Here is a 22491-nt window from a genome sequence, read left to right as displayed (position 1 = left end):
ACTGACATTGTTTATAGTCGGTTTCAAGGCGCCCTGTAAAGTCTGTTTTATGGTCCGCTTCTTCCTCTCTGCGATATGAAACTCTGGTGATGTTGTGAAGTTTCACATCAGTCCGATCTGCTGCAGCATCCAATCACTAACTGACATCTAATAAGGGGGCGTGTCGGCCAGTAAAAGACTTCTGTGGAGGCTGCTCTCGTGTATCCTCGCTTATCGCTCCTCGATCCTCGCTCCTCCGAGCAGCGATAAGAGCTTTGAGACGATCCTCAATATGGCGGCTCCGGAACTACTTCCGGTTCGAGCGAGGAGCGAGGAGATATCAAATAAGAGACTCAGGAAGCAGCCAGTGTGTTCACAAGAATGGGAAGGACGTGAGATCATCACAGTGACCTCACATTTTTTACAGTTACTTCTGTTTCCATGGTTATATTTATATTCATTTAATTATCTTTATTGGATCATGTAGGATAACTGCACATAGAATATTAGGATATGTGTAAAAAACTGAGTGTGTACATATAAGCATTCTTAGATGCAAATCAAAGGGCTCCAGACAGCACCCAAAGGCTTACACTCAGGCTGTGATGTAGATTATCCTTGCTGTTCTCCCGAGGCCACTAAAATGAAAAGAGCGAGCTCACCGCCTCCATTAACTGCCTTGTCGCAACCTGCTTCTCAGAACTAAAGAGAATACAGTGAAAATAGTGTTACGTCTCACAAATGAAAGAGGGCCAAATAAAGTTAGTCAGATAAAAGCTGCATGGTTTTTTTATTTACAAAATGAGAAAATAATGGGTTTTTTTGCTCCATTACTCCCACACATAGATGCATGATAGAAGTCTTAATTACTCTGTTTCCAGTTGACAGTAAAATGCATTCACAACATTTTCAAATGATTCTCACAGAGAGCAAAGGTTACTCTAAACCTTATTAGCACCATGTGAGAGTAGAACCAAAATAATCCATTAAAATAGAAAAGAGGTTACTCTGTGGGAAGCACCCAAACTTTAACCTCAACAGTATTTTCAAAAATAAAATGATCTGAATAGAAATTACTTTGTAGTATGAGAATGAATTGGAATTGTTTAAGCAGAAATGTTTGCGGTTGTTTACACGGCAAAAAAAAATATATACGGTAGCTTTGTGAGATTTATTTCTGGACTAGAGCAGCCTGGTCTCTCTTACAATCAATAATAATTGGACCTCCTTCAAGAAAAGTCAGCAGCAATTCAATAAGTAATCTTTTTTTTTCGCTCTACATTTTGTCTGCGTCTTTATCAGCATCTACTTTGTAATAGCTGGACCTGCAACTAAATTACAGTAAACTTGAGAGTGAACGTTTCAAAGCGACACATGGAGGGTTCAGCCGGGCTGAAAGGTCCTTTTGATTTCAGACGTTGATCAAAAGCCACACGGTCAGAGTGAAGTGGTCACGGCCAGATGGATCGACTCGGCTATGTAGTCCAAGTTAAGACCGTTGATTGCACTCACGTTTAGACAGCCACTGGGGAGCAGGTATATGTGTCTCCTCTTTGACAAAAAATCTACCTGCTGACCTAAAATAGACACAAAGGAAAACTGTGAAATCGCTGCAGTATTTTTGGCATTATGGTTTTTGTAATTTTCATTCTCTAATTTAAAATTACATTGGCTTCCATAATTTATATAATGACACTGATCTCAATTGTTAAATAATCAAATATACTGTAAAAGTTCTGTAGAAAAGTATTTCCTGAATGTCCCTTTAAAGCACTGAGATTATAAATGCTGCTTTAATTCATACTGATGAAGTTTGAGGCGTGTAATCACAATGGTATAATTAGACAAACATTTATCATAACTATGAAAAAGGGCAATAATTAAATATCATATTAAAACTAAGCCAGCATGTTTATCTATAACAACATACTACAACTGCCAATTATCTGTCAGTTGATTATACGGAGTAGCACAGAGTGTTTTGACTAGCTTTGTGCTGTGAATCATTAGCTGGTCTGGTTTGTTTGAAAAATATCTCTATAGAATTCCAACATGGCAGAAACTGTGCTGTCTGCTACTCACCATTCAAGCCTGTGCAACAGTAGAGTCCACTTTGCTGAGTCAGGTGGTCCCAGCAGCCTGGAGTTCCCAAAATCCTCAGCCTTTGTCTCAAGAGGTCTCTGATCAGCATACATCTCTCCACAAGGTGCTTTACTTCTCCCTGCCTGGGAAACACAGTGGGCAACATTTGGGCAATCACTACTAAGGTATATTTAAGATATCACACGAGAGGGAGTGCTGTCGTACTGAATAGCAGCATGGGTGTGATCGGTCATAGGCACGAGGCTGCAGGCCGATTAAGCTAAGCCATGCTGTTGTTCAGTACAACACCATGTAACCAGTAAAATAAGTCTGTCAACAGTCGATCTAGTTGAATGTGTGATTTATATGAACTAGCTTGATTAATAAGACAAAATATTAGTATTCAGAACACCTCAGGCGGAGTGATACACATTGTCTATAGTGTATCAAAAGTCCCCGTGCTGTTATACTCTGTATCAGTATTCATGGAATGCCTCTTGCCCAATCAGAACACGTAGTTGGAACTAACAGTTATATAAAATGAAACATCTGTAAAACATGTAGTGTCAAGTAATCAGAAGATACATTTTGAAAATGAAGACCTCCATCCTTAGGACACTGCCAGTTTATCTTCCTCACACATTGCATGCCGGTCTATCATTGTGGACATCTACTGATACAGCAGCAATGCGGCCGCCCAAGCCACATTCTTCATCTAGCAGATTATGCTTCAAGCAAGAGTGTGACTCACCATTCAACAAGATGGGCTGGGTTACTGAGCACTGTCGCGACAACACGGGCTCCTGCATCAGGTGGCTGGGCCCACAGTGATCTGACTATTTTGTCAGCTTGAGACTGAACTGATAACAGGAGGGAGTTCTGCTGTAAGATGCACAGTAGGTGTCCAACAGCCTCATCTGGTGAAGGGAAGAAGTTAGGTCCAGTGTAAAGAAGCACTGTGTTCCAGCAGTGGTAATGTTATGTCAGCTTTTTATAACAATTCTGGTTTTAAAATGGAGTTGAAGATGGACACTTTTGACTTACAAAATAAAATACAACACTTAGTTCTGGCCAGATGAATAAAGGAGCAGGGTACAAGCTGAGCTGCCTCACAATGAGTTACCTGATTCTCATACAAAACTCAGGAGAAAGTGAAATTGGGAGGCAACAGAAAGCGTGACAGTGACTCCAAAGGTACAATGAGCATGAATTTTGAGTATCAATGGGTGAAACATGAATACATAGTTTCTCCTCTCTTTTAACTGTGGAACTGACTGCGCAATTGAAGAGACAATGCAATCCAAATTGACTAGTTTTATTTTGATGTATGGGCTCATTTTGACATTTGGAGTCCCTTTTCTTCTCATCACTTTCTCACCATATAGTCCAAAGCAGTGGGAGAACGACTGGGCACAAAGTAGCTCTATCCCCTGTGATGCACAGTACTGCACAGGCCAAGTATCCCGCTCCAAATCACCATAGCAGAGCCCCTGAGCAGGCAGCAAGAGGAAAGGGATAAGCCGACGTCTCTGTTAAAACAGCGTCAAGACAGCAAATGATGAGCAGAGTATTAGTGAAGAGCTCCTTGTCTGATAAAATAATTTGAGCCTCTGTTAAAGAGCATAAATATACATGTCAGTTACCATGATGAGCTGTGTAATTGCAGCCCATTGACCCTGAGAGAGATCTGCTCCGGTTGGGTAGTGGGCAGATGCTGACAGAACAACAACACTTTGCTCAGGAGCCCTCCCCAGATCCTCCAGAAGCTTCTCCAAGCAAATGTCTCGCTGCTTATCATCCCAGTAATAATATTGACGGATATCTTGGATCCCTGCTGCCAGGAAGATATCAGCCAACGAGTCTGTAAGGAGGATTACGACAAAACATTAGATACCTAAAGCAGTTTAAACTATTTAAGATCAATGCTGATTTTGACCCTAGTATGTAATTACAATATGGAGTCTCGACTGTGAGTAAGTATTTTTTTTACATGCAATATATATTCAGTACAACTTTTTAAAAATTTGAATACATAGGACCTTACATCACTAGAATCTTATACTATTTGCTATGATTAGAGTTGTTAAAAAATCATTTTAAAGCTACAAAATTAATTGTGGAGTTCCTCAGGGTTCAATTTAAGGTCCTCTACTTTTTATTGTATTATTTTATTTGAATTAATTAATTAATAATTGAATTATTTTTTATTTTTGTTTTTCTATTAACAAAAATATGCAAAACAGATTTAGTATACAGGGGATAGAATACAAGTACAAAACGAGCAGAAACAAAAAATTTGTCTTGATAGCTGTCATGAGTCATTCTAGTTTAGTTATGTTGTTGATTTGTATTTTGGTGTTTAGATATTATTTCCTGTTTTCCTTTGTCACTCTGTCTCTTGATGTTTAGTTTTGTATTCAGAATATAGCGTTCCCGTCTGGGTTTAGTTGCATTTCATGTAGAGAATTTCCTGTTTACTTTGTAGTCCTGCATTTGGTTTCTAGTGTTTCCTGTTTTATTTTGTAGTTCTTGCCCCTTGTATGTCATGTCTTGTTTTACTTCCTTCCTTTCTTCTGTTTCCCGCCTTTAAGATTGTGTGCCCTGCCCTCATTGTGTTCACCTGTGTTAATTAGTCTCACCTGTCCCTGATTACCCTGTGTGTATTTAGTCTCTGTGTTCCTACCCTTCTGTGCCAGTTCATTGTCGTCTGTCCATGTCCATGCATCCTGTTATTCTCAGTGATCTCAGTGTTCCCTGGATTTTTCACCTTCTGTTTTATTTGGATTACTTATTGCCTGTTTCGTTGGACCTTTTTTACCATTGGACTTTGTTTGCCTCATATGAGTAAGCCTTTTGTTTCGCCTTCTGCTTTTTTGTTTAAATAAATTCTTATTTCAGTCTGCATCTGGGTCCTTAACCGTTTGTTTAAACCCTAAACCGCGACAATAGCTGTCTGGTAAGATATGTTTTTTCTGCAAAATATGTTTAATTACCTTGTCAAAATCCTTCAAAGGCACCTCGTCCTTCTCCCTCATTAAAAATTCCCAAATTTGCATAGTCCCCGCCCACTATGTACTACGTTTCTCCTTTCGTAAAATTACAACCGAAAACAAAACACGTCTCTGCCATTGTCTAGTGGCAAATTGTTGAAACTTAGCTAGCCTGAAGTTTAGTAATTAGTAGCAGTTAGTAGCAACGTTATTAGTCGGTAGTGAGTTTACAAAAATTACGATGATGGTTACAGCTGGCTTCGCCCATCACCGAAGTAGTTGCCATAGGTTACACATACTGACACGCATAGCGCCACCCTGTCAGTTAACGGGATTGGCTCCTTAGGTTTGTGACGTCTCAAACCTGCCAATCTGAAAATGTGTTGTTCAGCCTGTCCTTGGTACACTGCAGTTTAAAAGCAGACAGGCCCAGCCGTGGAGATGACTGCTTATGTTGTCCCTGATATGTCTTGTAGCACATGAAGAACACCACATGGAGATGTTTACAAGGTTAAAAACTTGATTTTCACTGGAGGAGGTCTTTAAGAGAGAAAAAATCAATATGAAACAGCGAGCACAGGAATTAAACCCAAATTGAAAAACCAAAGTGTTATCTTAAGAGCATTGCCAGAGTGCGACCGTTTCTCTATCAAGCCAATAAAGAGACACTACTGTGCACCTTTTATTATCTACAGGATTGGCTATTGTAATGCTCTATTGCAATTTTTGGTCTCCCTTAAAATAATACAAATACTGCAGAACACCGCTTCATGAGTAATAACGAGGACCTGAAAGAAAGCACACATTTCACCAATTTTATAGTCTCTGCCCTGGCTACCTGTTTTATTCAGAACAGATTCTTTTTGATGGAAAAGCTCATAATGTTCTTGGACCTATTTATTACCCTCACTAAAATCTGAACAAAAACACTTGTTTCAAATTCTATGATCCATGACTCAGGCAATCTTTTTGGTAATTTATTGTACTTTTTAGTTGAGATTTATTTGTTTATGGGCCCAATTGTTTTTGTACCTTGTTAGTATGACCTTTAATTGAATTGCACTTTGTGTTACATTTACTCATATGAAAAGTGCTATACAAATAAAGACAGACTGAAAAGTGCTTTTATAGTTTTGGACTGTTTTCTCCATGGCATGGATTCCACATTACCGGTATGTAGATCACATCTTAATCTCAATTTCACATCTGAATTTCACATATTTTGCAGGCCTTACATCTTTGTGGTAGTTTTTTATGTATCCGCACACAATTCTTTTCTGTTCAGGGTTTCCTCTTTTTCAAATCTCCATTAAATCATCTTCACTTGCAAAAATGAGTTCTGTTTTTCAAAGATCTAAGATTTTCTTAGTGATTATTTTCATATGTCTACAAAGGCTCTTTACGGCCCATGTACCATCCATTCATGTAAAATGTTAAATTTTTATACACTCATAAATCTTGTGTGTAAATAACAGTAATTATGGTGCTATACAGACAACTGGTCCATTGTTTGCCATTTTTTTATTCACGTTATTTATTTGTGGTAAACTATGAGTCATTCCCTAATCTATAATATATTGTGGAAATAAATTGCATATAGTGCAGCTGACCCATGGATCATTAGCATAAAAGCCAACACACTTATGGTTGTATGTTGAAAAGCTGTATAGACTAAGTGGGGTTATATTCACCATCACAAGGGGAGGAGAGGTAGACCGGCCCGCACCAATCAGCACTGACATCATGCCAGTGTCTCAAAAGTTCAGCCCCAAGACGCACAGCAGCAGTGAATCCAGGAGTTTGTACACTTAACACCTGCAACAAAAGTCAGGAAACACCAGGAGTTAAATTATCATTTTGACTGATTCTAAGACACTTCATTGCTATGCTGACTTTCTATTGATTTATTCAGCTGGAGTAAAATCCATCAGTAGTAGTCTATATTTACAGATTTGTCTGCACAATGCCTCAGGGTAATCACAGTTCCGAGTGATTACAGGCTACTGCTTCATCTCTATCAGACTGGTGTTGTGCAAACCGAGGCGTAAAATACGCCTAAGCTATAATCAACAATGTTTGTGTACGGCTGCTATTACCCGGTTTTCTAATACAGCCTGACAGCTCTTCCCCAGAGCGACCTCTGTGACTCGCTGGGTGAATCCTGTCAGACCGAGGGATGGTGGAAACTCTGGATGGATAGTGGGATCAATGCCTAACTGTTGCTTTATTTTTCCAACCAGACGCAGTTTAAAGGTCTTTCCCTCCTCGCTGTAGTACTCTGTGAAAAAAAAAGGTTTAGCTTAAAACCATACCCTGTATAAATATGCAAAGAAATCAATATCATATCAAAGTTAAGTAGAAAATTACAGAAGCCTTTAGTGGACATGCATCCATACATTTAATTTACTCCGATTTAGGCTTCACTTTCCTCATTCATGTGGGCAATGGCAGAATGGCATGTTGTGGTCTGTAATATCACAGTGACCAGCCTATTGTTTTGTTTTCTAGATTGCTGAAAAAATTATCCCGTTATCACGAGAAAACAAGCTTTGTTATCCCAAGATATTAGGAAAAATTAGTCAGGATCTCAAGAAAACGAGCAGAAATGACTCGTTATCACAGGATGCATGTCAGCTACGGGCTTTTGTAGAAAATAAAAGAGAGGTCACAATGAGAGAAAAATGAGACTACAATAATATGACAGCATCTGTTTTTTTTTTACCGTAATTCCTTTTTTGTTTGTTTTTTGGTTCACTGAACCATTAAAGTATCTAGGAATGATACCTCAAACAAAATGTCTATAAACCCTCACATTGAGCTACTGAATAAAATATAATAATTCAATGTAATAGGATGGAAGGTCAGCTATACACCTCATCTTTAAAGTCATATGCTGTGGTTTAAAGCTGAGAGAGCAGATATAATTAAAAAATCCTATACTAAACATTTTTGTAGGCCTGCAGAAAGGCACCTTACTCTTTAAGGCCACTCGAGTACGTGTTTTGCTGACAAAAATTACATTTTTCATCAAAGTTCAGGCTCTGACAACTTTAAAACACAAACGTGACATCATCGTAATTAATCGGCGAGAAAACCCTCTCTCTAGCTGCTGTTTCCGAGTTAGAATGTGATTAGGAAAATTAATTATTTAATTAATTAACGCAGTTGAGCTGACTCACCTCTTCCTGCCAGGAAAACTTTCCTGTCGTGAGTGTCTTTGTTGAAGGCGGATAGCAGCCTTTTTTCAGGAGTCACTGCTGCGCTGTGAGTATTGGTAAACACAGGGAGACTTTGGTTGACCCCTTTTTCATCAAGGCTGCTGCCGGTTCGGCTCATCTTGAACCAAGCTAGGCTAAATCAGCCCGCGCGCTGCGAGCCTTTTGTTTAGCCCCTGTTGCTATGATACAGCACGCATTTAGATTCTGCCACCAGGCAACAGTGATGGACGAGTTTACAACCTAATTTGTGGTTCTGGTGAGTTTACTTCCAACGTCGCATCATCAAATAAGCTAGCACCGGTCAGAAAATGAAAGGATGTGATACAAGCACTACATGTGTTTTTATCCAGCCTTCTTCACTAACAACAAATCAGTTCAAAGAGTACCGTCTGCTGCTCATTAAATTTGTTTCGATGGCCTGTAGCCTCCTTAAATTAATAATTACACAACAAGTTCACTTTGGGTAAAATCAACATGACCTGGAGTTACTTTTACATGATTTGGAAAAATGATTTCTTGAGTACATTGGTTTCACTGATCCATAGGCTACATCTTTGTTCAAAATAGATTATTATTAGACCTCCCGGAGATTTAACTATTATCATGTTTCCATTCATAATCCTTAATCCTCCTCCTAAATGTGTCTCTGCTACATCTTAAATAGACAGAGTTATATTCTCTATACCTGTGATAAGAGAAATCCCGCTTCCCCTCAGTGTGAGGCTCTTCAGAATATACCATAACACCATGGTGCTTGTGCATCAGGCATCTTGGACACAGAGCTTTTCTTCTGGGCAGAAAATTGAAGAGCACAAGCTTAATAGACATTGTGTAACTGTTATATGGAAGAGACAAGCTGTAAGCCAGGCTGTGTTGTTCATTTTAATGAGGCTAGTAATCACACATAAGTGCACTAGATGGCAGTAGATGGCCAAACCAGGCTGTTAGTCTGTCAATTAGCTGAGAAGGAGTAATTTAAGAAAGAGTACTTCAAGAGACACCTTTACTCAGCCTGGATTCATAGTTTTTCCAGGGAAGAAAAAAGGTGGGGAGACTTAAAGAGATCACTGAGGTTATGAGTTGCACAACTCATGTTATATAGGCCTCAGGGAGGCGTTGTATTCTTGTGTTTTGAGAGAGGATGTCAGCTTAGAAATCTGTATCTTTTTCCTTTTATGATTTTTAAACGTCAGGACAGAATTTCAAGCCTAGATATAAAGTGTTTTTGTGTCATTCTGAGGGACATCAAAATATTTACCTTTGACTTTGTCGATGACTGAGGTTTTTTCCCCCCTATCACCATGCATTGTAGCTGCAGTTAAATATCTGTGTGATATCAGGTTATCTGTGTTTGCCCAGCTGTCCGTGGGAATAAGACAGTCAAACAACATGAGTCTGGAAGCACAAGGGGTACAAAGGTAACAGCAAAAATACTTCTAATGAAGCCACTGCTGAGAGTTAAGGCTAGTTTTATCTGACAAAAAGTCATATGTGTCATAACTTGAGGCTATTATTGGTCAGAAGGGGGATGCTATAACAAAGACGTAAGCTGGACCCAGTGGTAAGAGCATCAGTCTTGTTATTGTGTTACAGGCTGAAGCCACAAGACTTTATCTAATTAAGGTGTTGTTGTGTTGACTCCTAGCTGGTGATGTGTGAAGTCTCAGTTTGGTGTCAAAACACTTTTTTCTTTGTCCGAAATGCCCCAACTTCTGCAAAATATATGTCTAAAATTGTGCTGGAACATTGGCTCATCATATACGGTATATTATTTAGGACTATAAGGAGGGATGTTTATATTTGATATCAGTTTAATGTAGCTCATGGAAAACACTGTCACAGATATCAGGTGACACAAATGGCTCTTTACTTCGGACAGAATAATAGTTTTCTCTTTACATTTTTGGGCTTTTTGCTGAGTTATTATTTCAACACAGCCTGCCTGGCAGAGCTAATGCTGGTTGCAGTTTGTTTTCAAATGTCCTGCATTCAGCTCCTGGTTTATTTGTTGAACCTCTAAATTCCTCTCATTACATGAAAACTATGTCGTGTCTGCACAAACAGTAGCAGAGCCAGGGATTTACGGTGTATTGTTGGAAGGACGAATGATTGAAGTAAGAAAACAGAGGTTGTTTATTATCGTCTCTTGACCTCACATCAACATTAGTTTTATATTGCTCCTTGCTTTGAGGTAAGGTTTCCTGGGGCTCGGCGGTCAAGTTTTTGATCAAGTCGGAACTTTGCAACTTCAGAAAATGATCAGTTGAATTCGAGCTGTTGAATACATTTTTTTTAATACTGGGCACTATATCTGTGCAAATTCAGTCCCATCAAGATTGTGAATTTACATCAAATAAATATCTGCAATTTTCATGATGGCAAACCATATAAATTCAGATATATGAGTTTAGAACAATGACTGTATAGATGTTTGGCGACGTGTCTCCACCTTCTCTCGTACAAACATGAAGTCAAAATTTCCCTGGAAGCAGCAGCTTCAACTTGTGCATTTATAGAGTTCAGCTGGAGCTGCTGTATTGACGTACCACCCCTTCAAATAACCAAAACACACATTTAACGTACTGACAAAACAGCAAAGATCCCTTATTTTGGCATATATAACAGCAGAGCAGCTGGATATTCATGGTTATTGGAACTTTAATGACTGCAGTGATACATTTAGTTACGTTTCCTCTCGCCGTTCCTCCTTTACTCTGATAATCCAGAACAGATATAGGTAACTCCTTTCTGTGTGGAATTAGCTTCCTCCCACTGTCCAAAGACATGCTTGTTAGGTTCTTCTGTCACTCTAAATTTCCCGTAGGTGTGAGTGTGAGCGTAAAAGGTTGTCTGTCTCTGTGTGTCAGCCCTGTGATTAACTGGCAATCAGTCCAGGGTGCACCCCGCCTCTCGCCCAATGACAGCTGGGATTGGCTACAGCCATCCTGCGACCCTGAACAGGATAAGCGGTATAGATAATGGATTGATGGAAACTGCTTGGTATTTAAAATGTCAGCATAATGCAGTCTATAATGTTGACACACTGTATACCCAGGGCTTGACGTTATTTTCACTAGCCACAATTTTTTTTCTTCACCTTGTCACAGCCATACGTCCTACAGTCAGCACAGCTACATTATTTTCTTTGTTGGGATCCCAGCCAATCTTGACCTGACCTTTTGGTCTTTTCTTTTTTTTTTTGTCTCCTCTTTATTTTCTGTTTCATCAACTTTTCTTTTCTGTGTTGTCTCCTCTCCGGGCTTTGTTACACCTGTTACGTGCAGCCACATTATGATTGTTCACAGGGGCTTTTTGTGTGGTCACTGGCAAGCAAACGCAAGGCAGTACTGTGTGCAGGTAATGGTCATGTCACGCTCTGTATGCAAATGAACACGGAGCCTTGAAAAAACATCATATAATACAAAAAACGGTGAAGCAGACAGAGCAGTACAGAGAGGGGAAGAGCTGCTGCCCCAGCGCACAGAGGGAGGGAAGAGGGAGGGAGCGGGTGAGTACGGACGTAAGTGATGACGTGAAACTTTGTTTGATCATGAAGCCTGACGCTCCTCTCTGTGTTTATTAGTTAAATATATGAAGTACACAGCATATGGACATATGGCAGAAGAGTTTATACTTTATAGTAGCCTACCTGTGCGCAGAAATACGGGACAGGTCTGTCTCCTCCCTGCATGATAACCGGAAAGCAACGTGTGAATCACCTCTGGTTCATTTCAACACAGCATGTGGATGTGGTCGAATGCTTTATAAAGATGATTGTTTACAGAAATACGGGGGGACAGATCGCGACCCTATTAAGTCAGGGGCAGAGCATGAGAACCACACACAGATCGTTGTCATCAATGCACTGCATGATTATAAACTGTTCACTGCTGGATCACAGTAAGCAGACTCCTTACTGAAGAAAAATAGAATGCCACCCGCCAGAGTTTGCACACGTGACCAGTGTAACACAGTTTTATTGATATTTTATTTGTCAATGAAACAGATGATGTCATGGAAGTAATAACGCACAGAGAGGTGTCTCAGTATAACAAAACAATGAATGACATGAGGGTGTTGTTTCCTTCATCCAATCCAATACTTTTCAGATATTGATTTTGATTTTATACCATGGCCGCTACACAAGGCTACGAAAAGGTTACATTTACCTTAGCCATGGTATAGCCTGATAGACAAGGGGATTCAATCAGTCCAGGCTCAAAACAGAAAGATTTACGGAACAAAACAGACACCAGATTTGAGTACTTGAATGTACAGCTCTTTCGGTTTAGCTGACATTACACTGAATAAGTTTGTGCCATGAACATTCATGTTTCCTAACTGGACAATGAAGACAGCTTTGCCTTTTTAAAGTCAGACGTTTGTATTTTGCTACAGATTCAGTGTATCATAAATAGATAACTTACCAGATAATAAAAGTCAAACCAAAGGCCACAAACACTGTGTCCGAGGTTTACAGGAATGCATTTCAAACTTGCATTTATGGTCTCATTCAGCAGCTGAGAGTCTCTTGCAAACAGGATTTAGACGACACTGAAGGTCCATCTTTTGTGTCGCCTAATGTCTGTGAAGGGCTCTCCCTCTCCCGTCCTCAGAGAAAATCACAGTGTTCCTGTTTCAGACCCAATCAGCTGTTTCTCTACAGACAGTCCAGTCATGTCTCTGTGGTTTATTTATCCGGCCTGGTGGTTGTACTCTTCATTAGCTTGTCGGTGCTGTTTGGTCTCAGCCTTTGCAGGAATCACAGTAACAGCTGGAGAACGTAGTTTGTTTCAGTAGTTGGACATTGTACAGTTCATCCGTCCTTCTCCTGCAATGTGAAGCTGAAAAGACATGGAGGTATTAGCATGTGGTGTTCATCTTCATGAAAATCACCACAACAAAACCATTATTTTTAGTCTCACTGGTGTTGTGTAACTGAAAGGCACCTGATACTGATGACAGGTAGCTCATTATAAACCTCATTATATCTTTGACTTGGTGTTCAGTTCAGTGAGATGTGACCCTTTGTACAAATGACTGGTTTCTGTGTGTCTGAAAATTGTTAGCTGCTGTCACACACTGTTCGGCTTTTCAGTTTCTATCAGATAAGAGCGACAGTTTGTTGTCTTACAGGTTATTTGTCAGCTTGTTGTTATCAGTACCGATATGATTGCTGCACCTATTCCCTTTTTAATTTGTCATATGCTGTACATTTTTGCAAAGTGGCTTCAGTCTATTTTTACTTTGTGATACTTTTTTCCCCTAACAGGAATTCTGATGCTATCACCTCCACTGTACATGTCTCCACAGGAAGACATAAACTACCTGGGACCGTAAGCTTCACAGAAATGTGAATGCATGTGGGAGAAAAATATGCAGGAAACCAGGAACAATGTGGCTTAGGGAAGAAAAGTGTTGTAGAGACCTTTTTTACAGTTTGTACAGTAAATCACAGGAGGCTTTGGTCTCCTTCACTCATGTCCTTTAGGTAAGAGTGATTTTAACTTACGCTGATTTACATGATTTAATGGGAAAAGACTCGATGAATAATATTGTGTTACAAATTCTCTTAAATCTGATATTCACACATGATTTATGATCTTTTAAATCACATAGCTTGCACATATTTTCTTGTCTCAATTTGAATAAAACAACCTGAGCTCATAAGGTTAAGGAAAATCTATCCATCAACTAATATTAATTAATGATTATACACACTGCTACAAGTTTATTAGGTGGTAGTTGAAGTTAATGCAGGCTAAGATAACACGCAAAGAAGTGCATGATCGCCGTGACGCAAACAATTTCTGATTAGGCTGTCATGGTAACCGCAGACGAGCCTGTGGGCAGTCGCGCAACATGCTTGTGCTACAAGAAAAAACAAAGCCAAATCGGATGGATTTAATTTCAACAATTAAGAGTACTTAGTCGTGGTTAATAAACTCGCATTTCCAGAGCTCATGCTGTGTTCACTCATGTCGATGATATTTTACCGTCTACGGGACGTGCTGTAGTGAAATAAACAAAACATGCTGCGGCAGCGTGCTGGGGCGGAGGTTAACTGCCGCACCACAGGGCGGGCATTGTGTGTCACCGTAGTTAGAAAAATTCAGTACTGTGATAGCCCTATTTTTGATTGGGATTTTGAGCCTCGAGTTCATATGAGAAACACTTAACTGAATGAAAATCAGTGCAAAAGAATTTCACCACCAAAGCTCAGTTGACTCTCAGGGTGTTCAGACAACTAACTGCACAGCAGGCCGTATTTTTGGTCCAATATTTGCATGAAAAATTCCTCAAAAAGCACATCACAAACACTGCTGATATATTAAGTTCAGGGACCGGACTTAGCTGACTCCTAGCAGACAGCTAGCAGCACCCAACTGTCATTCAAAGCGGCCCAGCATACATTGAAGGCTTAACATAATTTAAACGGGCGAGTCCCCCCTGTCCAGTTGTCATGAATGGTGAAATGAGTTAAAGAGACCAAAACCATTTTTGTACCAGGCTGTAAACATGTTTAATTCTGCTGTAAAGTAGGGCATTCTAATATGGGGCCTCTAGGTGGATTGGCTTGTTTTGGAGCCAGCCTCAAGTAGTCACTTGAGGGACTGCACCTGCATTGGTTTCATTTTTGGCTGACCGCCGGGGTCAGCCCTACACATGGGTCTGTGACTGAGTAACTGATTGACTGAGTCAGTGAGTGACAGTACTTTCAGAGCTGTAGAGAGAGAGAGAGTTGCGACATCACAATGGCGGATCACAGAGCATATTGGACCTCCACTGACTCTCTGTCTGTATGGCTCTGGATACTTTGTTCGGGGAGTAGGTAAACACATCGTCATCAGCCTCACAAGGACAGTGCCTCCACTTCACTCATCGCCCATCTAGGGACGGGCATTGCAAATTAGCCAAGGCTATAAATGCTGTAGTGTGTGGCATCGGTTTACTTGCTTCATACTTGTCCCTTTACAAATAGACATTAAATATATAAATAAATAAATAATGCAAATCAAGACCAAGGTTATTGTGCTGCCTACAGCTGCAGACTTTGTGACTGCACAGCGACTCTCTATACGGCTCTGGATACTTTGTTCGGGGTTGGCTGGATACCATGTTTAGGGTCCGCTGTCCTCACCTACATCCGCAGCGCGCACCTGCTTTTAAACACGTTGTCATCGGCCAACAAGGACAGTCCTTGTAACACATTGCCCACAGAAGTGCACATTGACCTGATGCGGTCAGCCACATATTAGGTTTCGACCTAGTCTTGTTTAGGTTGGCTGCTTGATTGTGATACACTATGAGGTGATTGTTATATTTGTCCACCTGATGTGATGAAGAATAAGTCCCGCAGTGAATCATCGAATAGGTTTCAAAAATGACCGCGCCAAAGGTTTCCAAACCTCTGACGTCAAACAGGAATGTTTTTATTACAGTTATTACAATCATCCATTAATGCTTACATACTGTATCTATAGCATTAAAGTAATTATATCTTAGATATGATGCTCTCACAGTCCTCATACTGAAGCTTAGTCATGTATTGATTTTAGCTGCTGTTGTAGGAATACTTTATTGCTCTTTTATCCGTGCAATTTGGAGGCATATAGCTCTCAAGTGTTTGCACAACGGCAGAGTCATTGTTTGTGTATCAGCCAGGCTTGAAAGAGAGAGTCGAGGTTTCCCACAGGTCAATACCACCATGTTTTGTTTGAGCCTAGTCCTTGCTTCATGCTGTCTTGTGCCTGATCCTTCTCTAAGACAACTAAATTGACATTACAAACGTGTGTGAAATTCAGGGTTCTTGGCACAGGTAGAAAACTGAGCAAACACCAGGCCCTTCTAAAAAAATATCCAAACATCAGGATGCCTTAATGTGTGCCAAATGATATGATCTCTGCAGCGCCTTAACTTATTACATCAGCATTCAGGCCGCTGTGAAATCACATGGAGCTGTAACCTGCCACGCATTAGCAGCTCAGTGTAGCAGGAAGCTTGTCAATCAGAAGGGCCTGTTCTAATTCCTGTTCAACACATGACTTCTCCTGCACAGTGCATGATACATTAGAAATGTCTGTTTACACGTTATATTCAGTGGCTGCAATGACACAGTGTCCAGTAATACCCTCTAGGAGGGGACGGCACGCTTGGGTAGGAAATAAAATTATATCTAATGATACAGTTTGTTCCAGAAACACACAGTTCCTTAAAATCCAAGCGATGCCAGCTTTATAAACACAATGTCCTTTTAGATTTGTCCTCATGAGTTGTCAACTGAAATATTTACACAATCATCTGGAGTAATGAGCCACTTATGGTGACTTTGGTGAGTCAGTATTTAGACTACAAATGGCATCGTCCACCATCTCTCTGCTTTTACACATTAACGCAGCTGAAAGATTACACGTTGAGAATATAAACATATAATATATAAGACATTTATACGTTTTTATGAGCTTTATTCTAACAGTAGGTTAGTGTAAGCACCTGCAGGGCTTGTTGTGACCCATCAGATGTGGGCCGATCGCTGTGCCAGTCGTGTCTGCTTCTCACGTGATATCTTATTACTGTTTATCCTCCCGTAGGTTTTCTAAAAGGGCACTTCATGGCCATGCATGACGTCATTTTTTCCTCTTGCTTCTCTCTTAGATCTTAAATTGTGATGCACCATCACAGCTGTAGCATATGACACGTTTCCTGACGCCTATGCGCTCTATAATAATGATATTGCTCCATGCTCCCATATGCCTGCGTGCCTCCTGTGCCGAAAATGTTTCACTCAGTTTTTATCTCAATTCTAGTGTTTTTAATCATGAAAAACTATACTATGAAACTAAATGCACATTAAACAATAAAGATTCTCTAAAATACTGTCTAATACACATATTAGCACTAAAGCATTAGCAGGCTATCAAGCTTTAAAGCAGCATGACTGACAAACAGAGATGCATCAGAAAAAAAGTCATGTGGACCGCACTTCTCGGCACATCTTTCTCCACTTTAATGACCAAACACATCTTAATACGTGATCAAAAAGATGATAAAGAAGCGCTGTTAACCTGGAAATCACCTGTCACAGAGCACGGTGCATACGTGACAGAAGCTGAAGGCTGCTGTGCTTGTTGATAAGGGCAGCAGTGATGTGCCTGCATGTATTTCTGTGAAAACAAGTTACTATTGATAATGGCCATCCAGTGTAGTGCCGTGCAGACACTCTTCCCTGGTAATCATTCATGTCTCTTTCTCTTTTTGTTTGCCCCGGGCCCAGTTAAAGGGTTTAAAAGATACGTGCTGCACACTTACCCTCCTGTGTTTCTAGTTAAATAGATATAGAGTTGACCGGGAAGACTAAGGAGCACATGGCGTTATTAAAGCTATAAGTACTCACTTGAGCAGTTCAGACTCTACTTGGAAACATCATACTCCTTGCTAACCTGAGCTGTGACCCTGCCAGAGTCACTTTCTAACGGCTGCTCTCACTTACTATTGTAATCCTGCTCAAAGTGCAGGGTGAGTCCGCTGAGCCTTTTCTTTAGGCTGATTTACTACACACCTCACCAGGCTCCTTTTAAGGAAGACTTTTATATGCCCCTAAACGTCTCCACTTCTCAGTCCCATTGATTATATCTGTTGAATTCCTCTGAGAGGATGTCATTTAAAGAGACAATAATATATGGACTGTAATGTAAATATTTGAAATTAAACATCCCACTGTCATAAAGCTGGGAAGCTGGGCGAGGAAAGCACAACAGTGTTGGAGCATTGCCACTGGCCAAGTGAAATTTAGATATGAGTTTAAATTGAAGTTTTGTATTGGAATATACTTATTTTATATGTGAATGTACATAACTAAAGCATTTTAAATTGTGATTACAGCTGCACTTTTGGAGGTATCAAACAAACATGCTAATTAAATATTAGTTATTGCAATATGATCAGGTAAATGATCTTTGTCTAGTTTGGCTTTTAAAAGTGTAATATAGTTATTATTATTATGTTATTATTATCTTGCAAAAAACAAAAAGCTTTCTAGGAATTGAATTTAAAATCTTACATTTTACATGTATACAATAATTTCAAAAATTTTATCGACTAAAAAACTAAAAAAAATCATATTCAGAACACTAAACTAATATTGTAAACATATTATAGAAGTTGCATAGTTCTTACACTTTTAAAAACATTTTACTTTTAAGATAAGGAAACTTCCTTTTAGCACCTCCTGTAATTGACCAATTCTACTGTAATTATTACAAAATGTCTTCCTGTTTTATGTCACAGGCCTGCTGTCATCTTGTAGGAAAGTATTACATTAATAATGATCCAAATGTCCAGCCCCACTTAACTTGTGCTAACAAGCGTGTTCTCATTGGCTGTCGGTGGTGTAAACAGCCTCTCACTTGTGGGGAAGTCTTGTGCATTAGTGATAAAGATTTATCTGCTGCAGGGGGTGTTGGGCAGGGCACGCTGAGGCCCACTGACAGGCACACACAAACTGATATTTAGAAACGAGCTGCACAGCTCTCTGAAACAGCCGTATACACACCAACAATGGGGTTTTACAGACTTCACAGTCATATTCATAATTGTAGATACCATTTAATGAAAGAGTTGCTACATTTACAGATGAGGCTTTCTGTAAAACACAGCATTTATTAATGATATTATAAACTGCTTTAACTAGGCTGCTTAAAGCATAATCCCAACTCACAGAGCCTGCTGCTGTACTGTAGGCATCTGATGGTTATGTTAACACTGACACCCGCCATATTCAATGATTGATTTCAGCTAACACTGTGCGCTAACTGATACAGCTCCAATCCTCAAACGTTTATTGACTCAAGCGTAAAAATTCAAATATTCAGTTTCACTTCAACAGCAGCCAATGCTTCAAAAATGATTTATCTATCTGAGCCGTTCTACTTAATCTCTTTTACATGTGGACAGCAGCTCAGGGATGTATTACAACATGTCCTAATCTGGATCTCTGTTTTCAGGAAATGCACAGTGGTCTGTAAAATAACATTTCTTTTCTATTAAATTCCAATATTTTAAAATGGTTATTTTAATATCTTTAAAAGTGTCTAGAATGCACAGTACATTAACCTTAACTATTAGCACAGCAAAATAGTGGACTCTAGTTTTTTTTAAAGGCAAAATATATTTATAAGAGGAATCCCATAAAAGTTGCTTCAATATTTAAAAAAAAGTTAATATTTCCCTGAAAATAGACATAACTTTTTTTGTGACACAGATATTTCTAGTTTGCATCAGTCAAACATACTTTTTCATTACTTTATTTCAACTGTTTTGTCAGACTGAAACAAGCTCAAAAGTTCAAAGGTGAAGGTGTGTTTTAAAAAATCACCATTGTGCAATAACACAATAATCTGCAAAGCATGTAAAGAAAAAAAAAGGTAGAATGGACGAAGAATGAAAATTGCTTTATTTACCATAAAACTGATTCTACACTGTAAGCCTTCTGCTTAACAGAGCGAGTGATCTGCTCACTTGTCACATGATCGACCACATTATGCAACTGTATTCTTTGTTGCATTGATGTGAAAAACAGGACAGAGATCAGAAATCTGAGATTTTAAAGCATTGGCTGCGGTCACTGATAAACATCACTGTCCTCTCAGTTTCATGGAGGTTTGATTAAAGTCTATGATTCACCCTCACATTAGATGAGCTTTAAAATAAAGTGATGTATTTTATTTAATTACCTTATTGATTAATAATTTCAGTCAAGTGGAAACAGTGAGTGTGACTTTGCTGTATCGCACATATTTCATGGTTCAAACTTTTGCCCTTATGGTTTCAGTGTTTCCATTTACTGTTTAGTTTACATTATGAGTACTTGAAGAGATAAAGGTATTCATCGTATGTGTTCATCATGCAAAAAAACGTGTCTGTCATTGTGTGTACAATAAGAACTGTAAAAGGAACTTACAATGTGGTTTCTGGGTCTGACAAGTCACTTAACTGCGTGCTGCCGTTGGACTGCGGAGGACCAGAGGAAACCTCCTCACTTTTGCTGCTTCCCTGAGTACTGGTCAGGCTCTCGTTGCCCTCAGTCCTGCTGGTTTGAGTCTTTTGGAAAGAGCCGCTTGCGCCTGAATCTGCCTGCCAAAAGAAGCAGGAGCATCGAGTCCGCAGCTCTTTATAGAAAGTATTGAGCCGCAGGGCAGACAGCCACGGACAGCCCAGCAGGTTCTTGAACGCCGTACGAAACTCCGGACTCCTGCAATAGATGATTGGATTGAGGCCAGAGTTGATGTATCCCAGCCAGTTTAACAGTCTGAAGATCCTCTCTGAAGGGATGCTTTTGTCAAACGCGTTGATGATGTTGGCGACAAAGAAGGGCAGCCAGCACACAGTGAAGGTCCCCATGATGATCCCCAAAGTCTTGAGAGCTTTATGCTCTTTGACGAGCATTAGCCGTGACGGCCTCCGCTTGGTGCTCTTCTTCCTCTCCACGCCGTTGCTGTTGCTGGAGCCAACGCACGCCGATGGCAGGATGTTGTTGATGTGGCGGCCAATTTGTATCTGTGCTGTTGGACACTCGTTCTGGAAACGCATTCGATTCTTATCTATGAGCTGGACCTGCCGGGTGGCTATTAGAAACACTTTAGCGTACACAAATATCATAATGAGCAGGGGAATGTAAAAAGACACAGTGGAAGATATGATAGCAAAGGCCCTGTTGGTCACAAAGTCACAGCATTGAGGGTCATCGTAGCAAGTCTTTGCTGCTTTATCATCATCATCACGCCAAAACCCTTTCATGATTGGCACGAAGGAAATTAAGGCGGAAACAACCCAAACTAAACAAACTATAACTCTTGAACGCCGCTTGTTGAGTAGGACCTTGTGTCTCAGCGGCCTTGTTATGGCGATATACCGATCTACCGCTATGACGCACAGAGTCTCAATGCTCGCTGTCACACACAGGACGTCCACAGAAGTCCAGACATCACAGCATGTTTCACAGAGCTGCCAGTTACCCGTGATCACTATTGTGGCCCCCAGAGGCACCACCAGGACCCCCATGATGAGGTCGGCAAACGCCAGAGACATAATGAAAATGTTTGTGGTCGTCTGAAGCTGTGAAGTTCGAGTTACAGCGATGATGACCAGCAGGTTTCCCACCACGATGGTCAGTATGATGGGGACCAGTAGGACGAGGCTCCAGGGTCCCAGCGCATGGTGGTAGGGGGTTGTTGTCGCATTGGTCCCATTTGAAGTGTTCAGGTAGCCTTCCATTATTCACCTGCTTGACTCAGTCACAGGAAGGTTGAAGATTTGTTTTTTCACGTCCGACTTAACAAAAGTAAAGATCCTACACTTCTTACAAGCATCATAAACCTGCTCAAATAAAAGGTTTCCCTCACTTAATGGTCATTCTTTGCCCTGCTTACATTTCACACCCTCAGTGTCCAAGCAAAAGCGTCTCTCCATGTTTCCAAAGGCGTGATTGTTTCTGGAAGTTCTTCTGGTTTAGTCAACAGCAGCATGTTCCCCAAAAAAAAAAGTATCCGAACTGTCCACAAAGCCGAAACAATATTAGTTCACAGAGTTGCAGGACTAATCCAGAAAACACAAAGTGGAAAAAAGTTTGAAAGAAGAAAACCCAGCCTCGTCCATTTAAATACGTCCACTGGGGTTCGAGTAGTTTGCAGTGTTTTCACTTGAGTCCTGCATGAGCCACAATGCCACAGTTTGACTGTTGAAGATCAAGCAGCAGTGACGCCGCTGCGAGAACCACCAGAGAGCACCAGAGCAGCTGCCCTCTCTCTCTCTCTCGCTCTCTCTCTCTCTCTTTCTCCCTCTCCCTCAGTTCAGGTTGCCCAAGATTGTATTGGCTCTAATCACACCCTGGCTGAAGCAGAGGGGAGGAGTTGAAAAGTGCGCCTGTGTGCTGAAGCTATAGAGGGATCAGTACCCAAACAAAGCCGCACACATGTGAACAATCACACACACAAACATCATACGACTGTAGGCGACGAACTGATGCAGCATTAGAGCACTGTAATAATATCCGATCTGATCTGCATTATTCTCTGTGGCACGTTTTTTACTTCTAAAAGTATGACATCAGCTCTTGTTCTTTAATGTTGCTATTGTTTTGTTGAGTGTAGCAGCTACACTAAACTTGTTAACCCATTACCTGTACTGTCACCTGACAGTCAACATCATGACAAGCTTTTCCTGCT

The 22491-nt window shown here is 40.3% G+C and overlaps 2 protein-coding genes across 2 annotated transcripts; both read right to left on the bottom strand.

Moving 5' to 3' along the window:
- Positions 1 to 604: 604 nt before the first annotated feature.
- On the bottom strand, positions 605 to 8387 carry got1l1 (glutamic-oxaloacetic transaminase 1 like 1). Its single transcript, XM_069682714.1, has 8 exons — positions 8231 to 8387; positions 7148 to 7350; positions 6743 to 6866; positions 3705 to 3922; positions 3440 to 3590; positions 2813 to 2978; positions 2062 to 2204; positions 605 to 1556 (listed from the first exon to the last, which is right to left on the bottom strand). The coding sequence occupies exons 1-8, from the start codon at positions 8385 to 8387 to the stop codon at positions 1417 to 1419; spliced, it is 1302 nt and encodes a 433-aa protein (XP_069538815.1). The 3' UTR covers positions 605 to 1416.
- A 1655-nt stretch (positions 8388 to 10042) lies between these two features.
- adrb3a (adrenoceptor beta 3a) lies at positions 10043 to 22025 on the bottom strand. Its single transcript, XM_069683520.1, has 2 exons — positions 20229 to 22025; positions 10043 to 13113 (listed from the first exon to the last, which is right to left on the bottom strand). The coding sequence occupies exons 1-2, from the start codon at positions 21539 to 21541 to the stop codon at positions 13086 to 13088; spliced, it is 1341 nt and encodes a 446-aa protein (XP_069539621.1). The 5' UTR covers positions 21542 to 22025; the 3' UTR covers positions 10043 to 13085.
- Between the last annotated feature and the right edge of the window lie 466 nt (positions 22026 to 22491).

Source organism: Semicossyphus pulcher, unplaced genomic scaffold (assembly GCF_022749685.1).
Source record: "Semicossyphus pulcher isolate SPU_LCO1_2020_fin unplaced genomic scaffold, fSemPul1.0.p SCAF_6, whole genome shotgun sequence".
Classification (NCBI taxonomy): domain Eukaryota; kingdom Metazoa; phylum Chordata; class Actinopteri; order Labriformes; family Labridae; genus Semicossyphus; species Semicossyphus pulcher.
Note: the sequence above shows the minus strand (reverse complement) of the source record. Positions and strands in the feature narration are given on the sequence as shown.

What these genes read in the sequence shown, in the direction of transcription:
- got1l1 (XM_069682714.1), bottom strand. Translation starts at nt 8,387, where the DNA reads ATGAGCCGAACCGGCAGCAGCCTTGATGAAAAAGGGGTCAACCAAAGT. An exon ending in AGTTTTCCTGGCAGGAAGAG is followed by an intron (nt 7,351 to 8,230) that starts GTGAGTCAGCTC and finishes TATGGTTTTAAG; the next exon opens with CTAAACCTTTTTTTTTCACA. An exon ending in CAATTACACAGCTCATCATG is followed by an intron (nt 3,591 to 3,704) that starts GTAACTGACATG and finishes CTGTTTTAACAG; the next exon opens with AGACGTCGGCTTATCCCTTT.
- adrb3a (XM_069683520.1), bottom strand. Translation starts at nt 21,541, where the DNA reads ATGGAAGGCTACCTGAACACTTCAAATGGGACCAATGCGACAACAACC. An exon ending in TCAGACCCAGAAACCACATT is followed by an intron (nt 13,114 to 20,228) that starts GTAAGTTCCTTT and finishes ATGTCTTTTCAG; the next exon opens with CTTCACATTGCAGGAGAAGG.